Source organism: Colias philodice, chromosome 16 (assembly GCF_061535455.1).
Source record: "Colias philodice isolate Cphi_HAF_F1 chromosome 16, ilColPhil1 Martin Lab GWU primary, whole genome shotgun sequence".
NCBI classification, from domain to species: Eukaryota; Metazoa; Arthropoda; class Insecta; order Lepidoptera; family Pieridae; genus Colias; species Colias philodice.
The window spans coordinates 2,546,726-2,566,240 of NC_143101.1; the positions used below are offsets into that span (position 1 = coordinate 2,546,726).

Below are 19,515 nucleotides of genomic sequence, written 5' to 3' on the forward strand. Positions count from 1 at the left end.
CGGTGTGCCTGTGTACTGTATGTGTATCTGTGTCAATGTCAGTATCAGTGTCAGTGCCAATACGCACTGTGAAGCTGCCATACTCTGCAGCGACATAGCATCATCGTCCAGCTTGACCGTGATCTCGTCGCACGGGTTGAGCGTGTAGCCGCGGTCCTCGCCGCGGTTGAAGTGCCGCGTGACCGTGAACGCTATGTTAGCCCATGTCTCTTGGACGTCACGCACGCCGCGCTCTATTGCGAGCTCCTGGAGATAAATTGGAGCATGTTTTGAAGAAGAAGTTAAAGGATTGAGATTGGATCGAATATATTTTAATCTTGAAGAAATTAATTTGAATCGAGAATTGAATAAAATTGAATTGGAGTTTCAAAGTTTATTTTATATATACATAGTTATTTTGTAGATAGTGTGGTTGTGTTCTAGTGTTTAATTATAGATGTTTTAACTTGCTTTGATAGCGTGGTTGACGATTTCTTCAGCGACATCTTGATATTTGTGTAATTCCATAGCGAACATGTTCTCCAAGGTGAATCGTTCCGGAGACATATCGAATGTCTGACCTGTAAGATATTATGTAACTCAAAACAACCGATTTTATATGAATCGTATAGTTTCGTATATTATTAATTTTAACACATTTAGAAGTAAATTCATTTTTTTATTTCTCTCATAAACTGGCATAAATCGCTTACTGCGATAAGACCGCTCTCTGTACATGTAATTACTTGTATCGCTCTTTTTTGCATTTCTGTATTTATCTTAATGTAAGTAATGAAATATTTTTCATTCATCCATTTAAATAAGCTTTACCCGTTTTAGCCATAAGTTCCTTCCAATGTCGTTCTCTCATTGCCTCGTTCTTCAGCGACACCATGAGCGGGACAACACCCTTGAATTGTTTCATTTTCAGATCTAACATGAGACCTGTTGACGTTAGACGCACTGCTTTTGGTAGTTTTCTGTAATAATAATGCTTCTTAATTTTAGATGTTAAAGAAATTATTTTATGCTGTAGTGTTACTGAATAATTACGTTATTCCGGTTACTAAAATTCAAACACAAACATTTATTTATTCAATGAGACTTCTTATAAAAACACTTTTGAATCGTCATAACACCTTTTAACATTTTACTCTACCGAAAATGATTTAAAATACTACAAAAACGTTTTGTGCGAAAAATAACTGGATACTAGATAAAAGCTACTTATATATTGATATATAATAATATAAAAATTACTCTATTGTTCGTTACGCGTATGAGAAATACCTGTATTCTTTGAAGAATTGCTCAATACCATCTACCAAAGCTTGAGGGTTCAAATTGACCCATAGCGTCTTCGCCCACAACTCTCGCGCATTCTTCTGCGCTTTGTAAATTCTGTAAACTTGTTCCATTGCTTGAAAATCTGTTTTAGCTCGGTTAAAGTTGGAAAAATCAGCTAATGGGTTGTCGAATAATTGTTCCGCCGCTTGAAGCATTTTTTTACGATTTTCAAGTTCATCAAAGTGTTTAGTATATTCCTGTAAATTGAAAACGATTTAATTTTGTTAATTTTAAAAATAACTTTTATAAAGACCTCTAATTTAATTTCTAAATAGGGTTTGTGTTTTGTGTAAAATACAACTTTACCTCCATCAATATCAATCCTCGATCCATATCATCGCCAACAGTAGCTGGTCCTTCAGAGTCGAACTTTTCAACAAAGTCGTCCAACTCTTTTAAGAAGTTAGATATTTCAACTACATTTAGTTTTGAGAATTTTTCCTTTGTCTGCTCGAGGGTATTGCCTCGGAACAGTGAAGTTTGACACAGAGACCCCCAAGAACTTTCTAGGTTCTTAGCAAACTCTATATCATCGTCTGAAACCTAAGTTACAACATGATTTAGTTTCAGAATCTTGATGATGTTATTATACCTATCGTATTCGGTATCAACTCAATTTTATATATATTTTTTTTTAAAGTGGAGTTTACAATTTTTTTATATAATAAGTGGGCTTACATCTATATTATGTTGTCTCAACATATTGAATATTTCTTGCATGCCTCTATACTTTACTTCAGCTGTAATAGTCAATTGAGCCACTTGGGCAATTGCAGCCATTACAAGTTTGAAGTCTTCTAATCCCTTGATGTTCATATTGATAGTTGTCCGAAGTTGCTACAAATATTTATATAAATGATTGATTTAGTAGGCACTTTCAACTATAAATTTAATGATTAATCATCTGTACTCAAAGCGAGTTATGGGAATAAATAAAGTACATATTAAGACTGTTATTAACTCTTTAATTTCTAAATTTTACTTTATATCTTTAAAATAGTACTTACTTCTATCTGATTTTTCAAGTCGTACATGTTCATTCTGGTTTTTGCAGCAATACAGTGTCCCAGGATATTCTTCCATTCCTGCGCATGATCCTGCACTTGTTTTATAATTGGCCTCAAGTTAACTCTAATCGCTCCAACATCAACAAATTTAACATGATTGTGTAAATCAGCTATTATATCTTCAAAGAAGAAGAATTTCTCGTCATACTTGTGAATTTGTTCATGTTTTTGGATGTACTTTTCGCAAGATAGATGTTTGTCGAACGCCCATAAGTGTTGGTATTTGTGCCATCTATAATAGACAAAGAGTTAACTATTATTAATTATGATTTAATTTAATCGTACAAAAGTTTGAAATCACTTCCTGACAGAGTTTCAGATAAATATTTTATCAAAGGATTTCTTCTAATACAATTATTATTTAATCTATTCTTATTTTATGAAAACCAACGGCTTACACTTAACAATTAACTAACAAAAATTTCTTTTTACTCACTTCTGAATATACGTATTAATATCTTGCGTTAGCCGATAGATAGTATCTTGTATAAGCAGCGTCATATCATTGATAGAAACAACCCGTAGTACATCTTCAAAGTATGAGAACACGTAGAATTCATTTCCAGTCGCTTCAGCCACACGTTGTGGTGGACACGGAAGACACGTGTTCTTCATCCAGCGAGGGAATGCTGTTAATCTACACAAAAAACGTATCATTCGAAATAACCTTAAAATATGAACAGATATTCTAATACGCGATTTTATTATCCGAAATTATTATTCCATTTTTAAAGTCTTTAAATTCATACATTTTCTATCAAAATATGACTAAAATATAAACAAGACGGAAAGGGAAAGAAAAAAAGAAGGGTTGCACTCCGGGAGTGCCGGCAGAAGTGAAAACTTGATTATTAACGTTGAGCATGTTTGATATCCATCCGTCTTACGCTTTTTCGATCAGGTCACGTGTCCTGACGCGAGTTTAAGATTTTATACCCATTACAGAAAAAGTGCTCAACGCCGCTAAAGAAGTTTTCACTTCAAAAAAAAAAATAGTATTGGCATTCGAAATAATCTAAGAATTTAAACGTTATTTGATCATAATTTATTCAGATATTTTGAAGAACCAGAAATGCAAACAAATACCAAGACATTAACTAACCTGTTCAGAAAATGTTTAATATTATATCCCAAAATGTTGCAAACTTCAGCAGGAGTGGGTCGCATGGTAATATCTGGTGGAACCAGCACAGCATCCACTTGGAACAGCGGCGTCTTCTCGCTAAGGGACTGTTGGAACGCCTCTAGATTTTCTAGTGTTAGCCTGAATAATAATTAGGATTAATTTAATAGATATAGTTTGACGCAATGATGAAAACATTTGAAGACTTGATTTTTTCAGCACGAAGAAAACATAGTTCGAGGATAGCTTATTTTGATAGCCTTTGTTCGTAGGTCTCATATTTTTATAACGTAAAAAATTGGAAAACCTTGAGCATATAAGCTACTATATTATACATTTTATACATATAAATAGTGACAAAAAGCAACAAGAAGAGTATTTTTAAAACTTACGTCACCAAGCATTTAAATATTTTCTTCTCCCAGTAAGTGTAGTACGCCGTCATAACTGCGGACCTTCCCGTACTTGTTCCCAGGATTAAATATTCCAGTTTCATTAGAATAGGACCGATACGTTCGTATATGCGTGATAGCATAGCAATTCTTTCCAGGCGCTCGTTTTCCACTTCAACGAAGTATGTCTGAAATGATAAGCACAATTAGTTAAATTGACAAAAATGCATCAAACATGTGATAATATACATCTATTTTGACACCTGCATTCAGAACTAGTTATTAAATAATAATATATTAAAATTAATAACTAGTATGTACTTATTCAAAGACTTAACCTTGCAAGGATAAAGCCAAGTATCATCAGGTTCTTTAGTCACTGGATCGATATAATTCGTCGGCTTCACAAATGGGAATAGATCGAATTCTTGCAACTGATCAATGAGAAATTGAATCTCCTTTTCTACCATTTTCAATTGTTGGTAGACCGCCTGTAGCGAGTTTTGGCCTGAAATCATTGAGATATAATTTTGTAGAACATGTTACTGTGACTTGCCATTTGTGTTATTAATTGAAATATATTAATTGATAATATTTAGCCTATCTGAGTTTAGATAAAGGTCTCACTATTTCTTAGCATTGATTTTTTCATCTAATTCGTTATAATATTTATTTAGTACACATGACTATGAAATTATTTTCTTTATTATCTAGGAGAAATGTTTTGTTTCATATTGTAAAATAAAACAATGCACTACTGTATAGACTATAAACTTTATTCTATTTTTTTTCTTATTGTTCATGTCCTCTATCAATTAGAAAATCACTAAACCTATCGATATTAACCTTTAGTAATATCCTTGATATAATCATTTATGCCTAACGCAGTCCAAGTGATTCTCGTCAGACCAGGCAGGATATGTCTCTCCATGTCCAATAAATGCCTCTTCATCAAATGTGTCTCTGATGGACTCAATGAAGTGGTACTGATGTTGTACTTCTCAATGATTATGCCTAACGCTTCTAGTTCGTAGTATAATCTGGCCTTTTGCATAGCAACGTCCCGAATGTTGGAGGGTAGGTCGAATCCTGGAAAATAAATTTGGACCAACTTTTTTATTGCTTCCATTACATGATTGTAAATTTATTAAAGCATTTTATTCTACAAACGGTACAGTATGTTTCGGCTTTAACATTTTTAATATGGGATTTTATTTAGTAACTTAAAGCTTCTTACCCTTTTTAATTAACATTCTTACCTAATTTTTCCATTAACTCTGCTTCATGAATTACCAAAAATATGTGCTTATCGAAATTGGGCTGAAATTCGAGACCATACTCCTGCATAAGTTTGTGGACGGTTAAATCTCGCCATGTGACATCAGTCTGAAATAAAACTAGTTGTGTAATGATACGTGATACGAATAGGGATATCTTTTCAAATGAAAACATTTGAGTTCACAGTTAATTATGGACTCTATTTACAGCCCATAAAGTCAAAATTTCGGCGATGTTCAACTTTATTTCAGTTTTGAGATGTTTAAATAAATACGTGAAATGAAATATAAACAATTACCAATCCTTCTTTAGCCAGTAGAGACACAGAGCTTGGTGAGCGTACATTTTCATAATGCTGTCCTGGTATTCTCATCAACATTACTGAAAAGAGAATAATCGTAAATTGTTTCACATTTGCATTGTTAAGTTGTATCAACCTATCAGCAAATTTCAAAACAATTAACCTTAATATTTTCTTGTGTTTTAATTTACACGAGTATTAATAATTTAGAAATAAAAACTTTTTAACGGATTTAAACCTTACTATTCTATTTTAATCTACGCTAGCAAGTAGTTCCCCGCACTATACAAATTTTAAATTCCAAACTTTTCAAAGCCTTTTTTAAATTATTCTTTCAGTAACTACATACACGCTTTATCCCTCCGTCGTTTATCCGCAATCTCCTTGTTAACAATATCAACAGGTCGGAGGGATAGTACTGAAGCCTTCTTTCTAGCGACGTGTGCTTTTCCCGCTGCTGTCAGTTGCATACCGCGTTGGGCAGATGGCGCTGCTTCTATATGAGCAATTACTTGTATATAAGTATGAATAGAAACTTCTAGAAGTATTACGTACATGTGATTAAATGAGGACCGATAGAAAAACATTATAACACGTTCACTGCGCCATCATTATCAAAGAACTTTCAGCTGGTGCTTTGGAGACCTAAAAGATCTCGAAACTTACCAACCGTTTGGTGCGTTTGAGACCTAATCAGTCTCCTAAAGATACAGTTTTGAAAATAATTTATATCTTCCAGAAAACAATGACATATACTTTGAAGTTTTTGTGGATGAAAGATTGTCTATTGTTATATATTTTGCTAGGTTCGCACGCAGTTATGACATTTGAATAAACTACAAATACCAAAAAAAGATTAGATATCGATTGTATCTCGTACCGCAACCGAAAATAGTTCAATATGTGTAGTAAGTAGTGATGGGAATAAAATAATATACCAGTTGTCGATTGAAATAGTTTTATTAATTATGCAAAGTGTTTTTCATTAAAACATGGTAAGCACATTGATTGCTTGCATTGCGCGCATAATTCATTAAGTAATTTCAGTAACAATAATTCATTTTCCGAACATTTTCCAAAATTTTTATTATACTGGACGATGCAGCAGTATAATCCGGCTTTTATTTTTTCTTCTTCTCCGTAGATACTGCTTTCCGAATCGGTGGTAAACGTTAAAAATATGTAATGACGTTTCAAAAGTGCTTGTAGAAGAAGTCTAATTGAATAAATAAATGTTTGAGTTTGAGTTTGTTAGAAATCTCACCAAAATAAATAGATTTTTTTACACTTTTTTCTTTTAAAAGAACTCATTAGTTTATAAAAAATAATCAACACCTAGATACGCGAATATTATTTCCAAAACGAGCGAGCTCCCACATCGATGCTAGGACAACACTAAACCGAATCACGCAGCGCCCGCGCCGCCTACCCTACCTCTCTTGCGTCTACGAGGCCTACGATTCCAAGAGTACCGACATATCTCCTAACGCAAGGAATGAATATAATTACAGTACTGTGCGTTAGGGACCTAATCCATCTCTAATTTATTTTTTAATGTTATTGAACTCAGCTTTAAGTAGGAAGCAAATATGTATATTTGTCCTACTCATACTTAAAGAACTTTACAAGTTAGATCCTCCCGCAAGGAGTGAAAAAACACGATTATATTCAACGCACAAAACAAAAGTCCTGCAAGGGATCTGATAGATCTCGTAATGCAGTGAACGTGTTAACTGTAATTTTACATTTGGACGTGCCTAATATTTTTATTTTATAAGATGGAAATAGTTCGTATACTTACAATTAATTGATAAAAGAGTCATTATACTTAAATTGTTGAGAAATAATAATGAATCGCTCATTTCCCGAAAAAACATGACTATTACTATATCTAATCTATTAGGGCGTTTGTCCACTACAAGGAATTTTACGGTCCGGCATTCCGATTTTTTACGGTCCGGTATGGCACGCAATTAATCTAAATAATAGCTTGTGCACTATACGTAATTTTACTGTCCGACATTTTACTTTTCCCTATTCCGGATGGTTTTTTGAGTTTACGAGTCGCTGTAGGTATAATTGTTTTCGAGTGCCCACTTGCTTGGATTTTACTCTTTTTATTGCATATGCCAATTGAAAGCAAGCTCTTGTTTTACTTACTTTTAGCTGGCAATGAGATTTGAGAAGTCGGTATTGTTATTTTATATACATTGACCAAGCATTGACCTATAATTATTATCTAAGTAAGTGTTGGTAAGTTAAAGTTCAAGTGGGAATAGATTTAGCTCCTCGTCACCGATTAAAATAAATAAGTGAAACACGCATTTTAAATCTCTTACGGAACTTTACTTTTTATTATAACGAAGTAATATAATATTTCACCTTCTATATTTGTACTCGTTTCTTGTAAAATGCGAAAACAATCATTTATGATAGCATTATACCGCCATACTTCCTTGAACTGTACCGCACTGATCCGAGTAAAGACGGACAGGTGCACAAGCAATTCATCGGTTTTTTCATGCCACACCGGACCGTAAAAAATCGGAATGCCGGACAGTAAAATTCCTTGTAGTGCACAAGCGCCCTTACCTTCTTCCTTCTTAAAAACCACATGCAGTATATTCTTCTTCATCAGATTGTCCACAAAGAGCGACGCACCATCGACCCATTCCTTATACTTTGTCTGTTCGTATTCTTTGATTAACTTCGAGAACGCTTTGTATTGTAGGAACGCTTCTTTCTTTTGCTCGCATTCGTTTAACTTTTCTATCTGTGAAAAAGTAATATAACGTTGTTAGAAGCTATCTAAGAACTATCTTAACTTTTAAGCTGAAGCTAGAAGCATTTTCATGTTTTGAACTTTGGTAGTATCTTAAGACTCACGTGTTGTGTTCATTAGATTAGGCTAATTTATTTAATAATAGTTTGAACTGTGAAAGCGTTACAGACAAACAGACTCTTTCATTTATAACATAAGCATGAATTACTTAACTACTGAGACATAAAAATCAATTTATTATTAAAGGTAAAAAACCTTTTGAAACTTCATGATGGGTTGTTTCATTTTATTAAAGAGTGCTCTTGCCCAGTAGATCGCGCCAGCGACTGGTGGATGATTACGTAGCAAGGGTGGGTTTTTACGAAACCGCTGTAATATTAATAAAGTAAGAATTAAAAATGGTAAACTTCACAAAACACAACCCACAAACAGAAAATAAAATGAAAAGTGAACACTGAACAGAGCAATTAAAACAAATTGTTATCAAAAATGTGAAAATCAAAATAATTAAGTAATAACGTAAAAAGTGAACGCCAAAAACTTTAAAGTAAGCAGGAGAAAATTATTAGTACCGTAAATTTGTCTTCAATGGCGGTCAATTCCTTGATAAACTGTCGCATAACGAGGTCGAACTTCGTTGCGAGCTGACGTTTTATCGTATCTCGCAAGTCGAACTCTATAAACTTTAATAGGACGTCTAGAGCTTCTTCCGCATTTCTAAATTAATTGAAAACAAATTTTATAAAAAGATAAAAAAGACATACCTATTTCGATATGGACATATCAATATTTATATTCATCGTATTTCTGCCTAATCATAAAATATAATGTTTATAAAAAATTGCAATGAAACAGAAAGGTATAAAATAAAATAAATATCTACCAAACTCACCGCAAATTGCTGAAACACGCATTAATATAGTTCTTAGCCTCCTCCTCAAGGTAACGCACTTCGGTCCAGAAATCGCTCATGATCACGTCCCAATTTTCCTTATTGTCGAACACAAACACACTGAAGTCGATCGTCCGTATTGGATAGACGAGATTCTTGACACGTTTCCGAACGTCGTCGATTTGAGTCGGATCGCTGATAATGGACTTGAGCTCCATACCGAATATACGCTCAAAGTCTATTAGCACCTGAACAATTGAATGTTATGATTGCTTTGTATTGTTGAAATAGCAAAGTTATTGAAGAAATTACTTTTAACGTGTGTTTTTGTTTGTTTATTGTTGGGAAATAAGATTAAATGTCAATTGGTTGGATCAAATTTAATGGTTAGTAATTAATTCCACTAATATTACTTTATATATTTACGTTAAAAAAATTGAACAGATTTCCACCGATCGAGATCGACTGTTTGGATGGCCTTTTGAAAACTGCCCACTAACGATTTTACTTATTTCTTTTAACAGCTAGTACAAAAGTGTATCTTTGCAAAATTTGTAATTCATCAATATTTATACGAGTACCTACAACATACTTGGGGATAATATGTTGTAAAAATATTGATCCCGCTCCACGGTGCCGGCATCTCCATAATTGTTTATCCAGCGCGGGTCGGACAGAGTACTTCTTTTGCAGTAAATTGTAATTATTTTTGCCTATTATTACCTGTATAGCGTCGCCCAAGTCACGTCCCACAGTGCCGATATAGTCTGTGCGCGTGAACAGCAGCGGCTGGTCGAACTCCCAGCGCGCGCCCTTCCCACTCAGCTCGATGCCGCGCCGCGTCTCTTTGTACAGCGCATGCCACGTCTCCATTATCTTTTGGCCAGCGCGGGCCAGTGAGAGCACTTCTTCGTTTGGTTTACTAGCATAATCATAAGATGTCGTCTATATATGCTCAAGAAGTTTTTTGTCGATTGAGTTATTTTTAGATGTAGTTATTTATTATTAGGTAGATTTATTTCAAGGTTTTGACGTGATAACGTCTTTAAAATCGTTTTAGTCGGGTGACATGTTCAGAAACTCGTGTCACACCAAAACCTCACGAGCGCGATCGCAGGTATAACGAGAGAGAGACGGACCGATCTCCCGTCTCATCTCGAGCGCTGCCACCAATAAGACGTTATCACGTAAACATCTGGAATGTAAACCTACTTTACAAACAACCAATTTTTTTAACAGGTTTTTATAGAAGAAAAGGAGAAAACTGATGCTTGCTTTTATTTGTTAAAATCATCAGAAAATTTTAACCAAATGATTAATACAACCTGTAAATAGCGGGGCAACAAATCGAAATACAAAACTTCTTAAACTTACTCAAACAACTTATGCACATTAAGAAATCGTTCGAGCTTATCGCACAAGGCCCAGGATATCCGAGCCATCAAGGGCACCATAGTTTCATCCGTCCGATAGCCCTTGGAGAGCACCCACATCATGTAGATACTCTCCACTAGTTCTGGCAGTATATCTATCACTTGCTGCAGTGGTGAGTCGTCTTCTATTACCTATTAATGTGGAATGTTAGAATTTAACATTTAAGTAAAATAATATTGCAGTAGTTGTTTTAAATTTTAATTATATTATGTTAATTTTTTCAATTATGTTGCATTTTGAAAAATTTTGTTGATTGTTATGGTTTAATTGTTATTTTTGGAATTCTTAACATAACGAAGCTAAACATGTATAAAATATAAGAAATTGTTATACTTACAGTAAAGAATCTCATCAACGTGGAAAGGAATTTCAAGTTATCTCCTGCTAAATTATATTGTTCCAGCAATCTCTCCTTATAAATGTTGAAGCCCTATAATTTTATTACACAACATGTTATTGAGCAGTAATTCTTAATGATGAATGAAGGTGAATACATTACAGGACATTGACGATACAAAATATGAGTAAGATAGATAAATTTTAGGCAAAAAGTTCAAGTAATATTTACCTCTAAATAAGTAGAGTTGGCTTTTTCAAGCAAAGCCATAATCTTCACTACCATTGGTTGTTTCAACTGCTCAACAAGTAACGATATCTCTGCATCTCTTTCACGCCAGTACTTGTACTCAGCTACCGGTCCTTCTCCCTCTCGTGTCTGAACAATTAAGATTTAGTAAAGTCCCTGACATAAATTGCCTTTTTCCATTATTTTGTTAGCTCACTCACGACGCAAACGCTCAAATTATTATTATTATTATCAGTATATTCACTGTCAATATATTCTATTCATAATGTTTTTCATTATTTCAAATGGAAAAAACATCACATTTCTTTTTAAAGTTAAGTTCCGGAAGTTAATCGTATCTTTAAAACTAGTGACTTTGATAATACTCACTTTTCCCAAACAGGCAGAAATGGTGGAATCGATATGCGTCTGCCACATAATAACCGCTTCTTCCAACTGAGCCACAAAGTCTGGATCATTAACATCGATATGCGCATGCGGCTCTGTTAGCGCTGGTATATTTGGCATTGGCAGTTGTATCTCACCCTCTATGTGTTCTATTGTCCTGAAATTACCCAAATATTGTGAATCGTCAATATCTTCAATAGCTTCAGAATTTTCGCCTATATCACCACAATCTTTTTAAACATTCAAAATAAAAACAGCTATCATTAGAGCTAATTATGTCGTCATGGAATTGACGTTAGCTTTTCACAGAATTTTTGTATGTTTTCACATTACTTTTATTAAAACGTTTACTTTTACATCTTACCAATCAACAATAGAAACAAGTTCGCTAATATCAGAGATAACTTCTTCCGCCGTAGTCTTTTGCTTGTCCGCTTTTTGTGAGCTTTTAGCTGTTTTCGTCAATGGTATATCCAGTGATGATGTCATCTAAACAAATTCAAATATATATTTTAATATGAATGAATATATTGAAATTGTATAGCCATTATACCAACTAATTTTGGTAAAACTTTATCAGATTCGTTTGAAAAAAACCGATTGTGAATGAATATTGAATAGGGAATGTTTACGTTGAAAGAGAAGTTATGTAAATCTTTAAATAAATTTGTAATGATCGATCAAATAAGATCTTTTAAAGAAGTACAAATTATTTAATGAAACAATAGGTAAGTTTAGTCAATTCAAAGGCAGTAACAGTTTTGAAAATATTATTAACGAACTTACATGAGCTGTAATCGAAGATGTTGGTCTTGTAATGCTATGTTTATGAGTATGTGTAAAGGATTCTGAACGCATGTTTCTCATTCTGTAAAACGTACAACAAAATTAACACACATGTCCACAATTTTTTTCTATGAAAATTGTATTTTTAAAAGTATGATTGTAAAAGATATAAGAGGGGATTATAAAACTATAGATCAACTTACCGCCTTTCCGCATTTTCTCCTCGAGCAATATTAGACATCCTTCTGTAATCTGACGGCCGCAGATAATTTACCTATATGAAGAAATATTTAGTGATAAATCGATTTACTTATATACTCTACAATATTTCATAAGACATAAGAAGCTCATCTTTGAACAGAAGTACCTCATAATATCTTAATTTAATAATTATAATGTTTTCATTAATTTAAGAAAAACCTTACATCCGATGCAGTTTCATCCATCTTATGATGTTCGCCAGCAAACGATATTTGCCTGGACAGCATTGCGTGCGAGGATTGCGCATTCATTGTGCTTATTTCTCGAAATTGCCTCTCGAATAGTGGTATGTATGACTGAAAAAGAATTTTTCTTTTTTTATAAAAAGTCACAAGCTTATGTAGAAATTATGATTTGTAGGGAAACATAGTTTACAATTCATGTTTCTGACCTGTTCTGCTTATTTTTAAGACTTTAATATATTTAAGACCATGTTAATATCTTTTTGAAGACCTTACAGATAATGAAATTAATAATAGTGACACAAACCTCTTTCAACTGCAATCCCAAACTCATCAAAACCTTTCCATTAACTGAACCCAACAAAATATATTCTGACATTTTCAATTTTGTGAGTCTTTCTGTTTCGAGCAGAGGTATCTCCTCTTGAGTTTGCCGCACAAAATATATGTATCGACGATTACGATTCGCCACTTGTGGAGTCAAAGCTCCGAATATTGGAACTAATTTTGGATATTGAATTATACGTGGAACTGATCTCTATAAAAGAAGCAAAAAAATCATTATATAAACAATATAATATAGTACATATAAAGTGATTTTTTTTAAGTTCAACCGTATAGTCTAGTTTGTTAAATCATTATCAGCTATTATAGAATTATAGGGAGAAGAAGAATTAAAATTTACATCACAGTTTGTTGCGAAATTGGCAAAATCAAGAATTCTTAAAATACTCACAATAACGGTATAAAATTCTAATGTCCCATCGACTTCAGGATCAAGGTCCTCGGGAGCTGAAAAAATAACATCAGTCAGTATATTTCAATACAATCATAATATTTCTTATAAAGTTTATAAATACTTACGTGGTGGGAAAGTATAAGAATCCTCGGCTACAAGTGGCATTTCTTCTTCTTCTAGACGCAAATCTATTGACGTTTTCGTTTCCATTTCACTCTCACTGACTTCGGTTACCGCAGCCACTGTTTCTATTTCTTCCTTTTCCAATTCTTCTGCTTCCTCTGCACACGTTACATTAAATTATAATTCATTTGAAATTTTTAAGTCAAACTTTCATTGATATTTATGTTAACACAACGCTCGTTCGCGTCTTAGTTCGTTAAATAAAAGATTATTTACCCGCAAAATGTTTCATACTCTTCATGCTTTTCATACTTTTCATGCTTTTCATGCTTTTCATACTTTTCATACTTTTCATGCTCTTCGCGGTAACTTCCGGCTCCGGTTCTGGTTCAGCTTCAGGAGCTCCTTTGCCCTTTTTGCCTTTCTTCTTCTTTGGCGGTGGTGGCGGAGGGGGTGGTGGGGGTGGAACTACTCCTAGTACACGAAATTATAATTTTTAAATAGTGTTGCCTTATATGAATGTATATTGTTAATAAATAAAATAATAAATATGTGAAAAAATAAAATGTTCTTTAAAATATACTTCGAGATTCACGAAAAATTTAACAGTATGCGGCAATCGCATCAAAGGTGCCAATACAATAATATGTTATACTTACTCCACTCAGTAAACTCCTTATCCTCATGAATGAGCTTGTCTACAATAATTTTAGACACATAAAACGTCTTCTTGTCAAGTCCCAGTTCATTTGGCAACACTGGAGCCATAATGAATGTCATCAGTTTCTGCTTAGCATCGCCTTCGTCCAGCATATTATAGAAGAGATCCTCATCGTTCATGCCAATAAATTTGAGGATACGTTCCTTGATCCATTGCACGCGAGGGTCGGATCGTATGTCTAGATCGTAGAGAGGTTCTTCCATGGAAGAATGCTTGTCTGACTCACTGGACATTTTGGTTCCTGTGTGTTTTATACATTTCAATACAGAGCTTGATGATATATAGACATAAGGACATCTGCTGTTTCCCTTTGCTCACGTGCATTTGCAACGAACATTGATAATAACGCTAGGCGTTAGAAACCTATCATGATTATAACTGTGATTCAATTTACGACTTTAAGTCGGTATCCTCATATGCTTATTTATAACTTAACGGTGCTAAACGGTGTTTAGGTTGAATTGAAAAAAAATTTCGGCGTTAGTTAGCCCATTTATCGAGGAAGGCTATAGGCTATAATATATCATCACGCTAAGACCAATAGGGGTTGAGCAATGCGGGTAAAATATCAGAGCACAGCTAGTAATTAATAAAATGGAATAATCTAAAAAACATGATTTCCGAATTAGAACAAAATAGCAACATTAAAAAAATATTAAAATACTAGATAGAATTCTTCATTTATGTTTCAGAATGCAGTGCGAGTCAACTACATATAACATGTCTATAACCTTACAATTATTCTATAAATAATTGTTTTAATTCCCAAGGTTTTTCCATCTAAAGGAAATTATTATGGAGTAAGAAAAAATAAATCATGGTAGTTATGGAGGATAAAGAAAACTCTCTCGCATATATAGGACCATTGATTAGGAGAAGGCAGGTATAACCATCAAATCAAAATATTTTATCCTTGTTACCTCTGTAAGCTACCACAATCGAGAGTTTCGTACAAGAAATTATTGGTCGTCTCATCAAAATATAGCTACTAACGGAAAATAAGCTTCATAGTAATCAAGTGCAAAAATGGGCGATGGATCCTGAACTATATGATTACATTTAAATTTATACAGCCGTACAAATAAAAACTTGCTTATTCAAACCTTATGCAATGCATAGATATGATAAGAATAAATAAAGAATAAGGATGTCATAATTTCTTACAAATAAATTTGGAATAACGTCGATGTATCTATGCTCACGCTATGCAATAGGCGCGAAGCGGCAACGTCGCAATTCATTCACAAAATTATGAAAAACATTGAAATTGTCTACGGTTAAACCTTGGTGCTGTCATTTTGACGCTCGTTTGACTTCGTCGAATTTGTTGTGAAGTTTCATCATACGATGTTCTGTTTATTTATTTTTTAAATATTTATTTGAAATAATTTAAATATGTATATCATTAAATATGCAAGCAAATGAAAGAGAACCCTATCCAATATCCGGAGATCAGAAGATAAACCCACCTTGAGATAGAGAGTTGCCAAATAACTGGTACTCAAAACATACAACTCCAAGCTTAGAAGATTTATATTTTCAACGAAAGTTTATATTATTGTGATAAGTTTAGAAATAAGTGTTTTATGTATGTATGGTTTGGCGCATGTCGTAAATAAATAAATCATTATAAATATCAAAAGGGTTTTTCATAATTTCGTATATTTTGACATTTCATACTAAATTTTCCATTTCAATAGGTACGTAATGAAATTATTAATTTGCTCAACTTTTTCTACTTCTCGTATTACTCTCATTGCTATTATCTCAAATTTAGATTGAAAATAGGTTCTAAAACTTGTAAAACACAGCACAATGTACTAAAAAATACGTTATAACACAGTTATGTCAGACTTATACTAGGGTGGTAGCCGGAATAAGGACGAAATAGCATTAGTATGAATACTTATTACGAAGTTATACTAGGTTTGATTTATTACGTGTTTATTTGTATGATTTTTCCTTATTCTTAGTTTATTCTTTTCATAAAATGTTATAACTCGTTTATTTGTACGGCTGTTAGACTACAAGCCCGCATAGGACAAAAATATGGGTCAAATGAACCACCAGGGGACATATCTAGAACGATAGCTGAGCAAAAAATAATAAGATTCATCACTATGCCGTCACTTGTAAGCTGTCCAACTGAGTGCAGATGAGAATTGAAAAGTACAGGTAGACTCGGTAAATTTTGGTCATATATTTTTGTACGGCATTCTTAACCATCGATAGATCCATTAAAAATAATAAGAAACCGCTCAGTGCCGTACAAAAATGGTGGTCCACCAAGTCGGAATTTTTATTTAATTTCCGAGAGTTACCGGGGGTAAATTTGGTCATTTGACCATGTACGGCATCTGTGTCATACTATTGCTATACTGCTTTTAATCCATTATTCCGCAACGCCGTACAAAAATCATGGGGACAAGGGGAAAAATCGAGAGTTGCAATCCCCTCTCTTTCCCCACTCCACGGGGTCATTTGACTAAGTACGGCTTCGGTTCCAAAACATTATCTAGCACTCAAAAGTACTATTAAAAGCAATGCCGTCAAAAAATAATTGTTCTTTTAAATGTATACCAATAATCATCTTAATTTCATCGAATTCTTGATATAAAGAGCTGTAAGGTCATTTGACCCTGTACGGGAACTTTTTTTTTAACATGATATTGTAAAATTCAATTGTTGTATAGTATTGCCGTTCAAAAGAAACCGTTCTAAAAAAAGTTATAGAGAAATGCAAAACCAGAAATTTTGTTAAAGTTTAAACATCGTAGATTAATGAAATATAATAGTTTTCTACACTTTATCCGTTGTTTTAAATAGTATTAACATAGATAAATTAGGAAAAAACGATGCCGTACATTTTTGTGCAGACCACATCTTTTAGGCTGATGAAAGCGACGAAAGCTACAATTTTAAGGGTGCTTTATGGCCATTTGATACAGTACGGCATTAACATATTTTTACCCAACTACGGCAAAGCAAAAGGAGGGTTATGGTTGTTTACAGGTCATGTATGTATGTTCATCTATTCCCTCGTAACTTCTAAACTACATATCAGAATTCGACAAATGACATATCATTCGTCGCGTCTGAATTGTTCAATGGATAACCAGCGACCAGCTAGCTAAAGGCCATATGGGGTTTCACAAAATCTAATGTGGCGCCCTCTAGTGGACAAAACATACAGAGTAAAAAAATAAAGTTAAGATAAATATGCAGTATTTGGTATCATTTGAAAGCGCTTTACTTGTAAATTTTGAATATGTTTATATTACTAGCATTTGCTTGTGACTTTACCTGTATTCATGGACTGATTGCATATAATTCACATCTTTTCGTTCATAGCTTTTTTATTAGTTCATCAATTTAACGGAGTCCATTCCACCTGACTCCGACTTTCCAAAGTGATAATTAACCACCTCGAGCTTCTTAATATTAATGTATATTTATATTTTATTATAAAAATATAAAGCAAACATTTCGTTATATGGATTTTTTTCTTTTTCAGATTTTTCCCCTTTGAACCAACGAAAATGTACGGCACATGAAAAAATATTATCTATGCATAAAATACTTTAAAAATAAATTTATTTCGTGTTGTGTCAAATGACCCCCTGGAGTGGGGAAAGAGAGGGGATTATAACTCTCGATTTTTTCCCCTTGTCCCCATGATTTTTGTACGGCGTTGCGGAATAATGGATTAAAAGCAGTATAGCAATAGTATGACACAGATGCCGTACATGGTCAAATGACCAAATTTACCCCCGGTAACTCTCGGAAATTAAATAAAAATTCCGACTTGGTGGACCACCATTTTTGTACGGCACTGAGCGGTTTCCTATTATTTTTAATGGATCTATCGATGGTTAAGAATGCCGTACAAAAATATATGACCAAAATTTACCGAGTCTACCTGTACTTTTCAATTCTCATCTGCGCTCAGTTGGACAGCTTACAAGTGACGGCATAGTGATGAATCTTATTATTTTTTGCTCTGCTATCGTTCTAGATAGGTCCCCTGGTGGTTCATTTGACCCATATTTTTGTCCTATGCGGGCTTGTAGTCTATTATAACGATCAAATATTTCACTCCCCGACCGGTTGAACTTTTCGTAGTTAACTTGAAGAACTAATTTAACAGAAATTAACTTTAATAATATTTAAGTTTGTAACTTCTTCATTTTAAAACATTTAATATTATTTTGTTTTATTTGGTTATATACACAGAACACAAGTAAGATTATTTTGTATGTGAGCATGTTAGATTTAGGTGAACTATCTTTTACTAAAAATAAGCAACTTACATGTAATTAAAATAACTGAATCCAACTGTTTCTATTATTTAGACAACATTTTGGCCTAAAACTAATCATTTAAACATTTTTGTAAACATTAGAACTTTCGTTTCTACGCATTTATTTACAAAACAACTGAGTTTCAATAAATATACCGTTGTCATGGCAACGATGAAAACGATCCGTTCGAAATACAAGCATTCCCGCGCTTTTTTTTATGAAGAATAAAAGAGCGGGATAGGATACTTCATAATAATCAACACAGATAATTAAAATTTGTAGGTATAAAAACATCTATGCTAAGCATCTATGGATTTTTTTTAATAAATTTGATTTATTCACAGATTTATTCATGCCAAATGACAAAATAATTTTTACTCGTGTATAAAAGATATTAACAAAAAGATAATAAAAGATAAATTTATGAGTATATCATTTATTTTAGTATGCATAAAAGATATTTTATGAGTGTTTGATCGTCACTGCCTATATTTTGTTATTCGATAACTTCGTGGGTTTACATCCGATTGACGTGATTCTTTCTGTTCTATAGCAAATTGTAGTAATTTGTTCCATTTTACAATATGGATTCAAACCTCCCACCTTGCTCCCACCTCACAAAATGTCAGTGACCTTATTTGGAAAATAATTATTATGACCACAGATTATGACACTGTCAGCGGCCGAATATTTAATATTTAATTCCTTGTTGAAAAAAAAAGGATTTCTTGAAATAAATATTTGTACTGTGAGATCTTGAGATCAAATTGATGGAAGAGACAAAATAGTTGCGGAGACAAAGTTGCTCGTGCGCGCACTGTCTTACATTATGAG

The 19,515-nt window shown here is 33.4% G+C and overlaps 2 protein-coding genes across 2 annotated transcripts in view; both read right to left on the reverse strand.

The window, feature by feature from the left end:
• Window positions 1–11,217, reverse strand: part of Dhc98D (Dynein heavy chain at 89D) — a 46,527-nt gene extending 35,310 nt beyond the window's left edge. The window contains exons 1-23 of the mRNA XM_089704686.1: window positions 11,164–11,217; window positions 10,933–11,025; window positions 10,536–10,726; window positions 9,885–10,083; window positions 9,162–9,409; window positions 8,842–8,986; window positions 8,525–8,638; window positions 8,080–8,260; window positions 5,837–5,983; window positions 5,485–5,567; window positions 5,168–5,294; window positions 4,755–4,997; window positions 4,247–4,416; window positions 3,909–4,096; window positions 3,496–3,657; window positions 2,830–3,030; window positions 2,334–2,625; window positions 2,005–2,163; window positions 1,633–1,869; window positions 1,270–1,523; window positions 811–959; window positions 451–560; window positions 68–246 (exon numbers count right to left, since the gene is read on the reverse strand). Coding sequence (XP_089560812.1) covers window positions 68–246; window positions 451–560; window positions 811–959; window positions 1,270–1,523; window positions 1,633–1,869; window positions 2,005–2,163; window positions 2,334–2,625; window positions 2,830–3,030; window positions 3,496–3,657; window positions 3,909–4,096; window positions 4,247–4,416; window positions 4,755–4,997; window positions 5,168–5,294; window positions 5,485–5,567; window positions 5,837–5,983; window positions 8,080–8,260; window positions 8,525–8,638; window positions 8,842–8,986; window positions 9,162–9,409; window positions 9,885–10,083; window positions 10,536–10,726; window positions 10,933–11,025; window positions 11,164–11,217 — 3,926 coding nt within the window. The remainder of the gene's footprint in view (window positions 1–67; window positions 247–450; window positions 561–810; window positions 960–1,269; window positions 1,524–1,632; window positions 1,870–2,004; window positions 2,164–2,333; window positions 2,626–2,829; window positions 3,031–3,495; window positions 3,658–3,908; window positions 4,097–4,246; window positions 4,417–4,754; window positions 4,998–5,167; window positions 5,295–5,484; window positions 5,568–5,836; window positions 5,984–8,079; window positions 8,261–8,524; window positions 8,639–8,841; window positions 8,987–9,161; window positions 9,410–9,884; window positions 10,084–10,535; window positions 10,727–10,932; window positions 11,026–11,163) is intronic.
• A 108-nt stretch (window positions 11,218–11,325) lies between these two features.
• On the reverse strand, window positions 11,326–14,472 carry LOC149481488 (uncharacterized). Its single transcript, XM_089705297.1, has 11 exons — window positions 14,319–14,472; window positions 13,999–14,133; window positions 13,662–13,811; window positions 13,534–13,589; window positions 13,105–13,335; window positions 12,780–12,911; window positions 12,558–12,628; window positions 12,355–12,436; window positions 11,933–12,057; window positions 11,551–11,725; window positions 11,326–11,337 (listed from the first exon to the last, which is right to left on the reverse strand). Exons 1-11 carry the CDS (start codon window positions 14,470–14,472, stop codon window positions 11,326–11,328), a joined length of 1,323 nt encoding a protein of 440 aa, XP_089561423.1.
• Window positions 14,473–19,515: the final 5,043 nt, after the last annotated feature.